This window comes from Tasmannia lanceolata, unplaced genomic scaffold (genome assembly GCF_043159265.1).
Source record: "Tasmannia lanceolata isolate RefF3 unplaced genomic scaffold, GAP_Taslan_0.1 ptg000008l, whole genome shotgun sequence".
Lineage (NCBI taxonomy): Eukaryota > Viridiplantae > Streptophyta > Magnoliopsida > Canellales > Winteraceae > Tasmannia > Tasmannia lanceolata.
The window spans coordinates 862,266-878,659 of record NW_027518685.1 but is presented as its reverse complement, the minus strand read 5'-3'; the positions used below and the strand labels follow the sequence as shown (position 1 = coordinate 878,659).

Below are 16,394 nucleotides of genomic sequence, written 5' to 3'. Positions count from 1 at the left end.
ACCTCTGAGAGAGTGATCAAAACTATTTGATTTTAATATTAAAAAGAACATGAGTCCGACAAAGGATTTAGGCTTAGGCCCATATCTCGTCTAGGCAAAACCCAAAGGATCTGTTCATCATGGGATGGTAACCCAGAGTTTCTTCATTTATCGTAGGATATACTTGTTATCCTCCTCTGGTCACGACCTTTTTTCAGAGCAAAATTGGTGAACAGTGGAGAAGATGATTTCAAACCCATCACGTATGGGCCAGAGAAAAACATTAGAATGCATGAGGGAACTCGAACTCAAACTCAGAGAACCAGACCTCCAAGTCCAACTAGCTTGATAAGACTGATTATTGGACTCAAAAGATCAGTTTTGGATTCAAAATCAATTCTCAAAACTCAACGAACACGGCATAAATCTTTTTTATTGGGATAGCTACTAGCCAGCACTTGGCCATGTTTGTTTTCGGTTCTCTCTCTCAAGATTCTCACATTCCCTTTCCTTGTCCACCAAATGCAGCATGAAGTTGGGAAATTCCCAATATCCAAACAGACCCAATGCTCCAATTCACTTTTTTCCCCTCTGGAAAGTGAGGGAAAAAAAAGACATCCACAATCTGTCCCTTTTCACTCTTCTTCCCAGGCGAAGCAACTGAAAAGAGCATATGGGCATCTGAGGAATGCTTTGTGGGGCAAACCTCATTGTAATACAATGAGCTGACTACTATGGAATAGTAACAGTGTATTCTGTCGGCCTTACTTTGGGCTTTACGGGACCAAAAACATAAGACAATCGTCCAATTTTAACAACAAATAACGAGTATCTTTTGTGTTGAATATGACAGGCTGCCTTTATCTAATTTTCGAGGCTTGGTAAAGCAAAGAGCTAAAAGTTTTTTCTTAAAAAATAGTAGAAAGGAAAAAATTCCCAACAAGAACCTTCTTAGAAAATTTTCTTCCACGAATCAAACAAAGGAAAATAAAATCCTCTGTTCTGCTACATGCACGTCCTGATAACTTTCCATGCCGTTACTTACATTATTTGGTACAACAATATAAAAAACCAAAGTATTGGGTAACACAATCATACATTGAAACACACCTTGCAGAATCAACAAGGAGAAAAAGCATACCATTTACTATACTCAGAAGGGATATTTCATCATGGAATGAGGAGTATCTTTCCAATATGGTTGTTGCTTTCCATTAGCCTGTGAGCCTCCGCTGCTTCTGAAAAGGGGAAACACTTGTAAACCATGGGCTTCACCTTGCCAGTCGAAATCGCCGGCCAAACATTCTTCTCCACCTCTCCGACTATCACTGCTTTGTTTTCCTTGCTTTTAGCCCTCAAGCCCGCAGCTTTATATGCATACATATAACCACGGTTAGACCATATTCATTTAACTCAAAAATTAAATTAAAAAATGACTGCAATGTAAAATCAAAATATGTCCATCTACTCATCAGTAACAAAGAACTTAGTTTTCTCAAGGCATCCTGTAGTCTAGGAGGGATAGAACACAAACATTTAAAATGATAGAAAACAAACATGTCGGAAAAAGGGGGCACGCATCTGCAGTGTCCTCCTACTCGCCGTTGGCTCCCGTTCACTTTCTGTCTAAATATACATCTTTCCGTTTACCTGTTTTCTTCTTATTTGGAAAAGCATGCCAAAGCATTTTCATGGGCAGCTTTCAGTGCGATATACTTCATTAGAAAACTGCGTGATCTTCATTTTCCAGGAGCAGTTTTCAGGAAAAAATCACAGCCAAAACCAAGACATTTTCCAGTGCAAATTTTAGTCTTCACAAAAAGATCACAGTGAACCTAACAAAAAAAAAAGATCAAAGTGAATCAAGAGGAAAGAGGAGGAAAACATCGCAATGAGGATGGCAGGTTAGGATCAGGCAGGTTTGGTGACTTGTGAGTAGAAATGCTTAGTAAAGTATTTCTGGGTTTGCACTGTAAGTCGCTTTGCAAGCAGACATGAAAGGTTTGCTTGTGTAACTGCACCACCCTGGACGCCAATGATAAAAAGCCTCCCATCAAGATTTAAGCTGTCAAGGTTTCGTTGGAAGTAGGGCCCACAGACATTGTCCAGTATGACATCAACACCTGTCATTGAAATGTAGAAATTTTGAGATAATGGTTGAAGTTTTGCACAAGGCAAGAAAACTGACCTTTCCCTCCAGTTTGTTCCTTCACCTGTGCGACGTCAGCACCAAGATCCTTGCAAACTGCTAATTTCTCTTCACTTCCTGATAAGCAAGTAGATTTAGCTATATAAGAATCATGCATGAAATAGATATGGGGAATGTGTTGAGATATATTTTTAATGTCATAAGACCTGCTGTGACAAAGACCCTCACTCCTTGGTGCTTAGCAATCTGAACAGCAAATGTGCCAATTCCGCTAGATCCCCCGTGAATCTGAAATTCAACTAGGGTTTAATTAACAAATATATACCTAAAGGTCTCTGAGAGTTTCATGTAGCAAATCACAGAAGCAGGATTCTAGGATTTGAAAATATATTTTAATAAGATCAGGTTTTATATAAGTAGTAGGGGTTTTTTGGTAGGTAACTGAGCTTGAACCCACAATTTCATGATTGCAACACAAAGCAAATTCCAACCGACTAGCCTAAATCCTTAAGTGATAGTGTTATAATTGATAAAACTTAGTCATGTTCTACATACAAAGCATCTTAATGCCTACTCAAAAGTTAAAACCTATGCTAAATGTAAACTGGTGTGATGCACAATTCAGGAAGGGAAAAAAAAGTGAATCCATGGAATGGCAGACTCCTTGAAGTGTAAACACCAGTACTTTGCCTGCTTCGAAGAATCCACAACATAGAATATCAGGGTTGGCAAGCCGGAGTGCCGGACAAGCTAGTATACAAGACAGCAGTTCATGCAGCGAGTATAATTATTTTTTTTCAGGTTTCTGGCGTTATTTATGAGAAGAACATTTTTTAGTGATCATAGTTTTCATTAGGGAAACAATAATTGTATGGCATGAACCCATTGCCACGTGTACAATGATCAGGTCCATGAATATTGTTGGGTGCAACCCATTGCCTTTGTTCCCACCCTCATTGGATGATCCTACAACTTTGATCAAGCACGGTGAAAAAGACGTCCATTAAGATGTCTTTAAGCACGTCTTTAAGCCATTGATTTTCGCATGCCTCTTGCGAATAGGATTTCCGTTTGTTATTTAACCTTTTGGAGTTCCCTATGATGGCCCATGAGCCCATCATATATGCCACGTGTGCACAGAGTTGTGGCCCCTTTTTTCATCAAGATGAGATTCTCTTGCTAATCAATCTCATTATTTACATACCACTTGAGACTTTTACTCTATTTATATGAGCCTAGATACATATTTCTATATCTCATTCTTTTATGAACTAGAATTCATATAATGAGTTATTATCATATAGCTGAGCAAGTGTACTGCGTCTGACTCCTCATTTTCGAGACTGATACAAGTAGAGTGTTTGTGCATCTATGTTGAAGGTTATATTAAGTGATAGAGATTATTCAGGTTATGGCAAGTATTTAAACCGAAAAAACTGTCATGCTTCTAGACCTTTCCGAAAGCTAGTGATAGATAAAAACCTAAAAAAAATAAACTACGAGAAGCCCCTTTGTGCTAATGACACGAAATTTTGAGAGCACATGCATATTTTTTTCTTGAAAAGTTACAAAGTTAATGGTAGAGCACATACATATTGTAATTAGTGAAGATGACAGCTGGAAGAATTTCATGAGCACGACAGGTGGATCATAACCAGCATGGACACAGGCATTACACTTTGTACATGAAGTGATGCATATATGAGGCATCAGATATAAAAGAATGGGATTGTGTAACAAAAATGTTTTTACCAGGAAAGTTTCTCCTGCAGATAACCCACTCATCATAAAAACAGTTGACCACACCGTACAAGACACCTCAGGAAAGCTCGTGGCATCTTTCAGAGAAATACCCGATGGAATTGGAAGGACTTGCCCCTCTGGAACAGCTACTCTTTCTGCATATCCTCCACCACTAAGAAGAGCACACACCTGTAAAATGCATTTGACATGTTATAACAATGTAGATGATGCATAATAACTCGCCATTGCCAACAAAAAACAATGATGCCCAAACAACATGTTTCTTTTGGATAGTATGCTGGAACTGAAGCCATAATATCAACTACGAAGGTTGCTCCACAGAGCACTGCCCGGATGAACTACGGGATCAGCTGCATACCCATTTATAATATAGAAATCAGAATGGCCACAGGTTATATGCTTAATGTTAAAAGACATGACTTGGATACAGATTGTCAAGTACAATAATATACTATATGTCCACACATATACCATAGCTTAAGAATTAAGATGAACCCTTGCTGCATGGCAAGATCATTCAACCCTTTAAAATCAAGCAGGCCATATCCAAGTCATTCTCTGGGTAGTTAGGCTGAGACAAAATGATGGGGACCATCCTGAGGTCCAAATTTTAATTTTTAGGCATCTTTTAAGTCCCTTATGTTATAGGAGGCATACCATGGTCTTTTCCTACCAATATCACTTGCTTTCTTTAAATTGTGACGTAGCTCAATTTTGCCCTTAGGTGATTTTTTTAGGCTATTTGAAGCCCCACGAGTGGTCTTACGGGTTGCATGGGCCTCGCTTGACCCTGAACATGCCTAACACTTCTTCCTCCTTGGATGGTAGATGGTCCCCATCACCATGTTTGATATAATTAATAATAGTGTATATATTGCAGTAAGAGAGAGAACTTCATCCACCTGCATGGGTTAGATATAACTATGGCAACTGCATGATATACTAGTCTCAATAACAGTAGAGATGAACACCCTATTATTACTTAAAGAAGATTTTTTCTATTGAATTTCGAGAGTACCTTCAACACAAATAATAGCAGACTATTTTCTTGAGTTGTTATATGATGTATGGCATTACCATTCAAAAAAAAATAAAAAATGACGAATGGCAATATTTTCCCTTGAAAAATATGAGTGGGTACAAGTACAGTCGAGTTGGTCAATATCCAAATGATTTATCTGCTTGGTACAGATGGGGCATTCACCAAAGTTCTCTCCCACTGGCTATGTATCACATAACAACTCAATTTTACTGAGCATAATTTTAACAGTACATTTCGTATCATTATTTGCTTTCAACAAGGTTCAGAATCAAACCGTTTAACCATACCTCATTTAACCAATTAATGGAGAAAATTAGGAATTCAGGAATTTATACAAAAGATAACAAGAAAAGTCCCAAATCTAAACAGAACAGTGTTAAGGGCGGGCCTAGCCTAATGTGTCCCATCAGATCTGGGGCTTAGTGTTGGGGCTTTTGGCGTATTGGTTAGATACCTAAGAAACAGAGCAAAATTCAAACTTTCTTATTCTAGGTGGTAGACTTGGCAAATCGAATGAAGACCCAAATTTAAGATAATCAATAAACCTAAATCCCAAAATGAACCCTCTTAATCAAGAATTGAACCTTAAAACACCAAAAAATCAGAACTTCATTAACGATAAAACGAAAACAAAGATCCTCTCAATCATCGATTTCCAATTTCTATCATAAACAAGGAAACCACAGACCTTTCGAATAAACAGAAGAAGAAAACTCAGGAAAAGAGGAAAACCTGATCGCCGATTTTCCAGCAACGAACGTCTTTTCCAACGGATTCGACGGTGCCAGAGCTGCGACCTTTATAACAACCTCGTCGTCTCTGATTCTAGGGTTTTCGACCTCTACAATCTCAACAACTTCCGGACCCCCTGCCTTTGTCATCACCACGGCTTTCATTTTCAACAGGTTAAAAAAAATATATAGAAGGCAGTGTTTGATTCTTTTGCGGTATGTCTTCTCGGTATTCAGTAAGAACAGAGAGGACTGTTTTTCTTTCTGCGATAGATGGGCTAAATGTATTCGAACTGGGGAAAGGATAAACTCCCCCCCTTGTCTTCTCTGGGCCACTCCCTTGTACACACTAGAGACTACATTGGTTATTAATCTTAGCCGTTAGATCAATGGAATTCGGCCAGTCGATTGTCAACTTTGTTGTCATCTTCCTTTTGAACATCGCTTCACGGGCCCCTTGTCGATTGATATGAGCCAATTTATCAATGCAAATATTAATGGCAAGATAATGCACTGGATAAAATTTCTTCGATAAACTGTTGGATTGGCTATCCTAATTGGAAATGTTTATCTTGGAATTATCTTTTCCACTTCTTCACCAATCCCTGTTCCTCGGATTGGCTATCGTACTTGGATAAGTTTGTCTTCAAATTGCCCTGTTCATATTGTTCACAAATTCCTTTGTAGGGTGACCTCATCTGCCACCCATTGTTTCACAAATTCCTTTTTAGGGTCACCTCATCTGCCACCCATTGTCTCACTCACACGTAGGTGGGTCTTCTCTCTATTCTTCAAAACCTTGATTGCTTGTGGACACGAATTTTACAGAGTTAAATTCGGATTTGTAATTAATAAAAGTGGAACAACTTCCTTGAATCCTCTGATTAACGATCATTGTGATACACGAGACCTTGTGTTATGCGTGTAGGGCCCACTAAAGGAATTTGCGGTTAATTTTGTAATTTAAAGTGGACAATTGTTTTGATGTCCAAGGCCACAACAAGAATGATTCAGTAAAACCAAACTCGGGGATGGTCGATCTGGTAAGCATTGCAGATATAAGTGCAAAAGAGAGAAGAAATAGAAAAGTAGAGGCTCTTGGTCGTCCTGTCAAGGCATTCTACAAGGGGCGTGTCTTCACATAATCTTCCAAGCAATTTTTACTCTTGCTTGGCAATTTTTCACGAATGTGATAAAGGGATTTTGTCCAAGCCATGCATCTGACAGGGGTGCATTCTTCCCAGGAAAACTAGGAAAAAAATACTAATGAAGTTCAAACTAAAAGTTTTATTCACCATTAAGGATCAAAAGTTTGAACACTATGCCACACGTGTCTCGCTCTCTCCCATTCCAGTTAGCTTGAAAAATGTCACATACGAGGTAAAACCAGCATCGAGGCCAGGGGCGGAGCCAGGAATTTACACTTGGGTGGGCCAAACTAATATACACTTGCCTGCATTTGTCATTAGGGGGCATGACCACTAAAATAGCTATGCCACTAATTTTTTAGCCAAGGAATCAGTACTGTATAAAGGGATTTTTCAAGTCATTGGGGGGCCATGGCCCCCCTCATGCTATATGTGCCTCCGCCCCGATTGAGGCGACCCCCTTCTATTACCTGTAGCCCTATTTTTCGCTGCATTTCATCAAGCTCCACGATCCTCTCCTCCTGGTATGTAATATTTGCCACATCTACATACAGTTCATGATGATACAAAAATTTTGACATTTTAAATCATATTTACAAATTTCTTGAAAGAATCCCAAAAATTTTGCACGCTATTAAACTCTAGAAAATTCCGAATAACTTTAAAAACTTGCATTCTTCGAATTAATATTAACTTACCATATCTTGAGGTTATATATATATATATATATATATATATATAGAGAGAGAGAGAGAGAGAGAGAGAGAGAGAGAGAGAGAGAGAGAGAGAGAGAGAGAGAACATTTCCTACACACTTGTGTAGGTAAGTTACCTACACACTAGTGTAGGTAAGCTAGTGTGTAGGTATTTTAAGCTAGTGTGTAGGGATCACCCAAACAATGTGGGCCCCCACTGTATTTTAAGCTAGTGTGTAGGTAACTTACCTACACAAGTGTGTAGGAAATGTTTTCTCATATATATATATATATATTTTATTTTTTTTAATTTCTTGATTTATTTAATGCAGAGATTACTTTTCTCCATATCCTACAAAGCAATTACTTTATGATGAAAATGCTTTTATAAATATTTAAAAATTAAAAAATTCTAGGCCCATAACTACTACCCATGAGGCACAAGTGCATAAAGGCCAGCTAAGACTACCAATCGAGGCCCTCCATGTTTGTTCACAACTAGGGGTGCAACTCGGGCGGGTCGGGCTCGTGTTGGCCTCAACCGGAACCCGACCCGAGCAACATGTACTCAACCCGAACCGACCCAAACAACCCTTTTTGCCAACCCGGCCGAACACAACCCAACCCGAAATTTTAAGCTTGAAAACTAAAAAATTATTAAAAAATTTGGGTTGAACTCGGGTCGGGTTGCCCAAGCCCTCAACCGGAACTCAACCCGGGTTGAGAAAACCCAACCCGAACACGACTTGAACTCAACCCAACCCAGGTTTTTCAGGGGTTGAACCTGCCGGGTTCAAGTTGAGCCCGCCCGAGTTGCACCCCTATTCACAACTGTCCAACTAATGAAGGAATGCTTCAATAGGGGAGACCTCATTGTAATACAATGTGGCACCCCCACCAACATAGTTTATCTCACCTTTGTTTGATCCGAACCGTTCATTTGATAACCCTTGCTCTGGATATCCTATGACCCAAAAATACACTAATCATGCAATCATGACATCTGATATTGTATATTGTTTGACGCTAAATGCAAACCATTGCTTAGATGTACATATTTTTTATTATCCATGTTCAACAACAACAAAAAAATATATATTATTGGATGTTGGTTTATTGCCCTTATTTTTGGGGCATTTGAGATCCAAAGCAAGGCCTTCAAGTGGAAGGTTCGGATTAGGGGTGCAAGTTTGGCCCCGTCAGCCCTGACCCACCCTGAGCCCGAACAGGGTCAGGGCTGGATTTTCCAACCCTAAGGGCGGGTCAGCGTTCATTTTTTAGACCTGACTCAGGTCGGGTCGGGTTCTGGTTAATGCCTCGGGTACCCTGACCCAGTCCGACCCTAAGTTTTCTATTATAGAATTGAACCATCTATGCATGTTTCTTTTGCTAATGTTTTCTATTATCTTGGATTGGTGTTTCTTTAGATTATTATTATTAATTGTCTCTGTTGGCCGTCATGTTGTTGAATTCATATTGTCTTATTTTGTTCCCTTTCTCTGTTTATTGATCATTTTGTTCTAAATGATAAGTGGTTGCTTTATTTTTGGCACTCTTAATAGGTATTTGCACTAGGGTCAATTAGGGCCGGGCCGGCTCTGCCCAATCAGGGCCAATCAGGGCGGGCCAGGGCCAGCACTGAGCCCTGTAAGGCGGGCCATGAGTTGAGGTTTTTCGGCCCTGACTAAAGGTCAGGGCCGAGATAATGGGATCCAGGGTTTTGAAAAATCCGACCCAACCCGACCCTGTTGCAGCCCTAGTTCGGACCAAACAAAATGTGGTCCCTCATGTCATAGTGGGGTGCCATATTGTATTACAGTGAGGTCGCATCCTAGTGAAGAATTTCCTCCCAACTAATGGCATTGAATGGGGGACATTGTCTACTTTTATTTCAACCGTCGATCTGTATCAGATATCCAAAATAGGTTTACCAGATGGAGAATTGGCCCACATATGTGATAACGGTCAAACAATTCTAAGCCTTGGTTTTTTAAATAGATGGTTGGAAAATTAAAAAAAAAAAAACAATTGGTCACGTTTGACAAACATAATTTCTTAAAAGTTAACGATTTCTGTGAGAATGATGTTATAAAAAGTTATAAAAATTGATGTGCAAATCTGTAATTTAGGATGAGATAATACCTTATACGAAATTAATCTGGTAACTTCAAAAGCAGATTTCAACAGTAACAATTTTCTGCAATAATAAACTGTAAAGGAAGAACAAATCGTTAGATCACTTATCGAGTTGAGGCACGAAGAATCTTCGTTGTCCTTAAGGCAAATCTCGCCCCCACTATGACGAATCAACGGTGCAGATGGGCGTCACGGCGTATGCCTTCAGGATACAACAACTCTCGCTCCAGGGGTGTGCACTCACGCAGCCCGGATGCCTAACAACTTGCTTATATGTGCCAAAAGCCTTGATCAGAAAGGTTGGGAAAACCAGAAGGAAACCAGAGAGAGCTTAGCAGAAGAAGAATCCGTTCTATATATCTTTCTATCTCTGTAAAACCGTTTTTATAGAAAAATAATAGACACGTTGGGATGAAACGTCGCACTCTTTTAATGCGTGAGAGACGTTTCCCAAACGGTCACAAAACCATGATTTAAGGAATCTCAAAAGGTAAAAAGTATTAAATAATGATTAAAGAAAAAGAAAAGAAATAAAATAAAAAGGCTTTGGGCCCACGCGCGCGGCCGGGCGGCGCGCGTGTGTGGTAATACCAAAAGCCCACCGGACCCAAGTGGGTGATCCGTGCGCGTAGGATTCCCATGACCTCTTTCTCATTCACAAGACTAAGAGAGTGAAAGTATATATATGGCCACTCTCACCCTCTCACACTTCCCATTTGGGACTAAAGTTTTCTCATGGCTTTAGTCTTTTTGGAGGGAAGCTTTAACTTTGAGTGAGAAGCCCTAAAGCAAAAAGTAAAGCCAATGTAAAAGACTAAAAGCACCCCTTTGTAAGATTGAATTACAAAAAGACTTTTGCATAAAAAAGTCAACAATCCCCCACTAATTCAAAATTACAAGAAATAAATCATAAATGTAAATAGATTTGATCAAGGCAAGATGTGTTATGCATCAGTAGAGGTGTCTTTTGGACTTGAACCTTTACTTAGTGCAGGTATATCGAGTTTATCAAGTATTTGGTGAACATACGTCTTGAACCAAGCACTTTTAGTAATAAACTGAAACAACATACCACACACACAACACAGAAGGCATAAGCAAGTTCATACAGTGTTGCACTTTTCGGCCATGTGTTATATCCTGATTTCATGAGAGCTCTAGAGAATTTAGCCCAATTCTCATAGGAAGCGGCCACACTTCCACACTCATATAGGTGTATCTATCAGGAGTGCCCTGTAACTACGCACCCCACTGACAATCAGCTTGACAGCTATAGATAACATTAAGAGTCCTACAACTCATCCTCTTACCGTTACAGGTTGCACCCACACCATAGGGATAGGCTTAGTGAACTTAATTCACATACAACTTGGTGCAAAACAGATCACTCAAATAACTTGTTTTTCCCATTGAACCTACTTCTTGGGATCTCCAGTCAGATAGGTTGGGTTCCTGTTATAGGTGATCTAAACAGTGGGCTTCAGCCCCATCCTCCTCGATGTGCTTATGACTAAATTTTTATTTAGTCCTTTTGTAAGACAATCTGATATATTATCAATTGATCTTACGAAATCTATGGTTATCACTCCATTTTTCAACAACTGTCTTATGGAGTTATGCCTCCGACAAATGTGTCGGGATTTTCCATTATATACATTATTACCTGCTCTTCCAATAGCAGCTTGACAATCACAGTGGATTGTAATACCTGGTACTGACTTATTCCAAAGTGGAATATCAGACAGAAGGTTTCTAAGCCATTCGGCTTCCTCACTTGCTTTCTCTAAAGCAATAAACTCAGACTCCATAGTGGATCTGGCTATACAAGTTTGCTTGGTAGACTTCCAAGAAACCGCTGCACTTCCTAGAGTGAAGACATATCCACTCCTAGATTTGGTCTCAAATCCAGATACCCAATTGGCATCGCTATACCCCTCTAGTACAACAGGATATTTAGAAAAATGCAAACCATAGTTTATGGTTCCTTTAAGATATTTCAATACTCTAATTAGTGCTTCACAGTGATCACTACCAGGATTACTGGTATAGCTACTGAGTCTACCCACTGCATAGGCTATGTCTGGCCTAGTGCAGTTCATCAAATACATTAGACTCCCTATAACTCTAGAGTATTCAAGTGGATCTACTCCACTCCCTTTATTCTTACATAATCTTATACTAGAATCATATGGGGTAGCTACAGGTTTACAATCAAATTGATTAAACCTCCTTAATATTTTTTCTACATAATGAGACTGAGTTAAAATTATTTCTTCTGGGTTTCTATTTATTTTGATACCCAGGATTACATCTGCCTTTCCCAAATCTTTCATATCAAAATTATTTGATAAAAATTTCTTAGTGTCTTTAATTACACTTATGTCTGTTCCGATGATCAACATATCATCTACATACAGACAAACAATAACACCACTATCCCCACTAAATTTGCTATAAACACATTTATCTGATTCATTTATTATGAATCCATTTGATAGCATCACACTATCAAACTTCTCATGCCATTGCTTTGGTGCTTGTTTTAAACCATATAGAGATTTTATAAGTTTGCATACTTTTTGCTCTTGGCCTTGGATTACAAAGCCTTCAGGTTGATCTATATAAATCTCTTCATCTAATTCACCATTCAGAAAGGCTGTTTTGACATCCATTTGATGGATTTCAAGGTTATAGATTGCAGCTATGGCAATAAGGATTCTAATAGTGGTTATCATGGTTACAGGTGAGTAAGTGTCAAAAAAGTCCATTCCTTCTTTTTGCTTAAACCTTTTAGCTCCTAGTCTAGCTTTGAACTTATCTATAGTTCCATCAGTTTTTAATTTCTTTCTAAAGATCCACTTCGGGATTTTCCATTATATACATTATTACCTGCTCTTCCAATAGCAGCTTGACAATCACAGTGGATTGTAATACCTGGTACTGACTTATTCCAAAGTGGAATATCAGACAGAAGGTTTCTAAGCCATTCGGCTTCCTCACTTGCTTTCTCTAAAGCAATAAACTCAGACTCCATAGTGGATCTGGCTATACAAGTTTGCTTGGTAGACTTCCAAGAAACCGCTGCACTTCCTAGAGTGAAGACATATCCACTCCTAGATTTGGTCTCAAATCCAGATACCCAATTGGCATCGCTATACCCCTCTAGTACAACAGGATATTTAGAAAAATGCAAACCATAGTTTATGGTTCCTTTAAGATATTTCAATACTCTAATTAGTGCTTCACAGTGATCACTACCAGGATTACTGGTATAGCTACTGAGTCTACCCACTGCATAGGCTATGTCTGGCCTAGTGCAGTTCATCAAATACATTAGACTCCCTATAACTCTAGAGTATTCAAGTGGATCTACTCCACTCCCTTTATTCTTACATAATCTTATACTAGAATCATATGGGGTAGCTACAGGTTTACAATCAAATTGATTAAACCTCCTTAATATTTTTTCTACATAATGAGACTGAGTTAAAATTATTTCTTCTGGGTTTCTATTTATTTTGATACCCAGGATTACATCTGCCTTTCCCAAATCTTTCATATCAAAATTATTTGATAAAAATTTCTTAGTGTCTTTAATTACACTTATGTCTGTTCCGATGATCAACATATCATCTACATACAGACAAACAATAACACCACTATCCCCACTAAATTTGCTATAAACACATTTATCTGATTCATTTATTATGAATCCATTTGATAGCATCACACTATCAAACTTCTCATGCCATTGCTTTGGTGCTTGTTTTAAACCATATAGAGATTTTATAAGTTTGCATACTTTTTGCTCTTGGCCTTGGATTACAAAGCCTTCAGGTTGATCTATATAAATCTCTTCATCTAATTCACCATTCAGAAAGGCTGTTTTGACATCCATTTGATGGATTTCAAGGTTATAGATTGCAGCTATGGCAATAAGGATTCTAATAGTGGTTATCATGGTTACAGGTGAGTAAGTGTCAAAAAAGTCCATTCCTTCTTTTTGCTTAAACCTTTTAGCTCCTAGTCTAGCTTTGAACTTATCTATAGTTCCATCAGTTTTTAATTTCTTTCTAAAGATCCACTTGCAACCAATAGGTTTACAACCAGGAGGCAGATCTGTCAAGATCCATGTCCCATTACTCAAAATAGAGTCTATTTCACTCTTGACAGCTTCTTTCCAGAATGAAGAATCTGGAAGTGACATTGCCTCTTTATATGTCTTTGGATCTCCTTCTAGAAGATATGCAATGAACTCTGGACCAAAGTTTTTCTCTACTCTTGCCCTTTTACTTCTTCTAGGCTCTACAGATTCCTCAGACACTTGATGCTCTTTTTCTATAGATTCAATGGGTCTTTTTAGTGTGTTCTCACTTAGACTAGTCTTATAAGGGAATATGGTTTCAAAGAATTCAGCATCTCTGTATTCAATTATGGTGTTAGGATGCATATCAACATGATCTGATCTATAGATTAAGTACCTATATGCACTACTGTTTTGTGCATATCCAATGAATGCACAATCAACAGTCTTAGGACCTAACTTAGTACTTTTAGGATCTGGAATCCTAACTTTAGCTAAGCACCCCCACACTTTAAGGTATTTAAAATGCGGTTTTCTATTCTTTCATAACTTGTAAGGAGTTTTGTCAGAATCTTTAAATGGAATTTTGTTTAGAATATAACAAGCAGAGAGAAGAGCCTCTCCCCATAGGTTATGAGGTAAAACTGAACTCCCTAACATAGAGTTTACCATGTTCATTAAAGTTCTGTTTTTACGTTCAGCAACTCCATTTTGTTGTGGAGAGTAAGGTGCAGTTACTTGATGAATTATGCCATGAGATTCACAAAAAACACTAAAATCATTAGAGGTGTACTCACCTCCTCTATCAGATCTTAGGATTTTGATCTTCTTTTCTAACTGATTCTCTACTTCAGATTTGAATGTAATGAATTTATCAAATGATTCATCTTTATATCTAATAAGATAAACAGTACAAAATCTAGAGAAATCATCTATAAATGTAATAAAATACATTTTTCCTCCTCTAGTTAAAACATTGTTTAAGTCACATACATCACTATGAATTAAACTAAGAAGTTCTGAATTTCTTTCTTCTACTCTATGAAAAGGCTTCTTAGAGTACTTTGATTGCACACAAATTTCACATTTATCTACTATTAGATCACTTTTAGGAATTAGATCTATGGTCATCATTTTCTTTAAAGAAGCATAGTTAACATGACCTAGCCTACCATGCCATAAACAAGAAGAATCAATAATATAAGCAGAAGAAGAAGATGCTTTATTCATAATGTTCTCAGATACATTCAGTTTGAATAAACCCTCACTGGAATAACCCTTCCCCACAAATTCACCATTCTTAGTAATGACAAATTTATCAGCCTCGAAAACTAGTTTAAAACCTTTCTTGATCAGAAGTGACCCAGACACCAGATTCTTTCTTATATCTGGTACGTGAAGGACATCACAGAGCTTCAGAACTTTTCCAGATGTAAGCTTCAATAGGACTGTTCCTTTACCCGCCACAGCAGATGCTGACGAGTTTCCCATGAAAAGCTGCTCTCCATCCCCTACAAGCTCGTAGGAAGAAAATACACTTATGTCACTACAGATGTGTCTGGTGGCACCAGTGTCCACCCACCAGTCCTTCACGTTGCTAACCAGGTTCACTTCAGATACTACAACCGACAGATATTGATCTTCAACCACATTTGCCTGAGGCGCATTATTTCCTTGAGGGTTTTTCTTCTTGTCGTTTTTGCGACAGTTTTTAGCATAGTGACCTGCTTTCCCACACACAAAGCAGTTACCTTTCTTTTTCTTGAAGTCCTTATTATTTTTCTTGAAATTTCCTTTTCCAGATCCATACCCAGGTTTAGAATAGATTTTCTTTCCAGATGAAGATTCAGTGAGATTGGCCTTAGAGTTAAACTCATAGGCCTTTGATTTCTGTTTTCTGAAACGGTTTTCCTCTTCAGTTCGAAGATATACAAATAGATCTTGAAGAGAAAAATCGTTTCTGTCATGCAAAAGGGTGTCTTGGAATTTCTCCCATGAAGGTGGTAATTTTTCAATGATTGCACCAATTTGGAGCTGTTCTTCTATTTTAATACCTCTAGCAAGAATATCAGAAACAATCAACTGGATCTCATTTACTTGATCCATAATAGATTTTCCATCTATCATCTGATATCGGAAATATTTTCCAATAAGATGTTTCTTAGAACCCGTGGCTTCAACCAGGTATTTCTGCTCTAGAGTTTCCCACAACTCTTTAGCAGACTCAATTCTGAAAAATACATCGAACAATTGATTGCTGAGACAACTCAGTATATGGCCTTTACAGAGATAATTATCTCTTTTCCTTTTCTCAGAGAGATGGGTTCTTGCGGGTTCTTCCTCATCAGGTGATGGTTCAGGAGCATTCAAGATATAGTCTAGGTTCAGAAAGGTCAGAAAGAATCGCATCTTTCTTGCCATCTACCGAAATCCGATCCATCAAATTTTTCCGGTCTTTCGGTTTGGGAAGTCATGATGACTAATTTCCAATAATCGGAATCCCAAATTACAGATCACAGATCGTAGAGATAATACCTTATACGAAATTAATCTGGTAACTTCAAAAGCAGATTTCAACAGTAACAATTTTCTGCAATAATAAACTGTAAAGGAAGAACAAATCGTTAGATCACTTATCGAGTTGAGGCATGAAATCGTTAGATCACT

The 16,394-nt window shown here is 38.3% G+C and overlaps 1 protein-coding gene and 1 pseudogene across 2 annotated transcripts; both read right to left on the bottom strand.

The window, feature by feature from the left end:
• Positions 1-912: 912 nt before the first annotated feature.
• LOC143883845 (uncharacterized) lies at positions 913-6,141 on the bottom strand (annotated as a pseudogene). The gene is made up of 6 exons (XR_013252569.1): positions 5,667-6,141; positions 3,881-4,060; positions 2,335-2,416; positions 2,168-2,245; positions 1,947-2,102; positions 913-1,349 (listed from the first exon to the last, which is right to left on the bottom strand). The product of XR_013252569.1 is annotated as an uncharacterized LOC143883845 (transcript).
• Positions 6,142-7,103: 962 nt separating this feature from the next.
• LOC143885588 (uncharacterized) lies at positions 7,104-16,148 on the bottom strand. The gene is made up of 9 exons (XM_077389800.1): positions 15,782-16,148; positions 14,973-15,451; positions 13,787-14,027; positions 13,169-13,276; positions 12,533-13,066; positions 11,943-12,050; positions 11,307-11,840; positions 7,284-7,357; positions 7,104-7,118 (listed from the first exon to the last, which is right to left on the bottom strand). Exons 1-9 carry the CDS (start codon positions 16,146-16,148, stop codon positions 7,104-7,106), a joined length of 2,460 nt encoding a protein of 819 aa, XP_077245915.1.
• Positions 16,149-16,394: the final 246 nt, after the last annotated feature.

Coding starts and splice junctions, on each gene's coding strand:
- LOC143885588 (XM_077389800.1), bottom strand. CDS start 16,148: ATGGCAAGAAAGATGCGATTCTTTCTGACCTTTCTGAACCTAGACTAT. Junction 13,067..13,168: donor AAAGGCAGATGTAATCCTGG/GTATCAAAATAA, acceptor GTAAACCTGTAG/CTACCCCATATGATTCTAGT. Junction 12,051..12,532: donor AGCTGCTATTGGAAGAGCAG/GTAATAATGTAT, acceptor GTCTGTATGTAG/ATGATATGTTGATCATCGGA.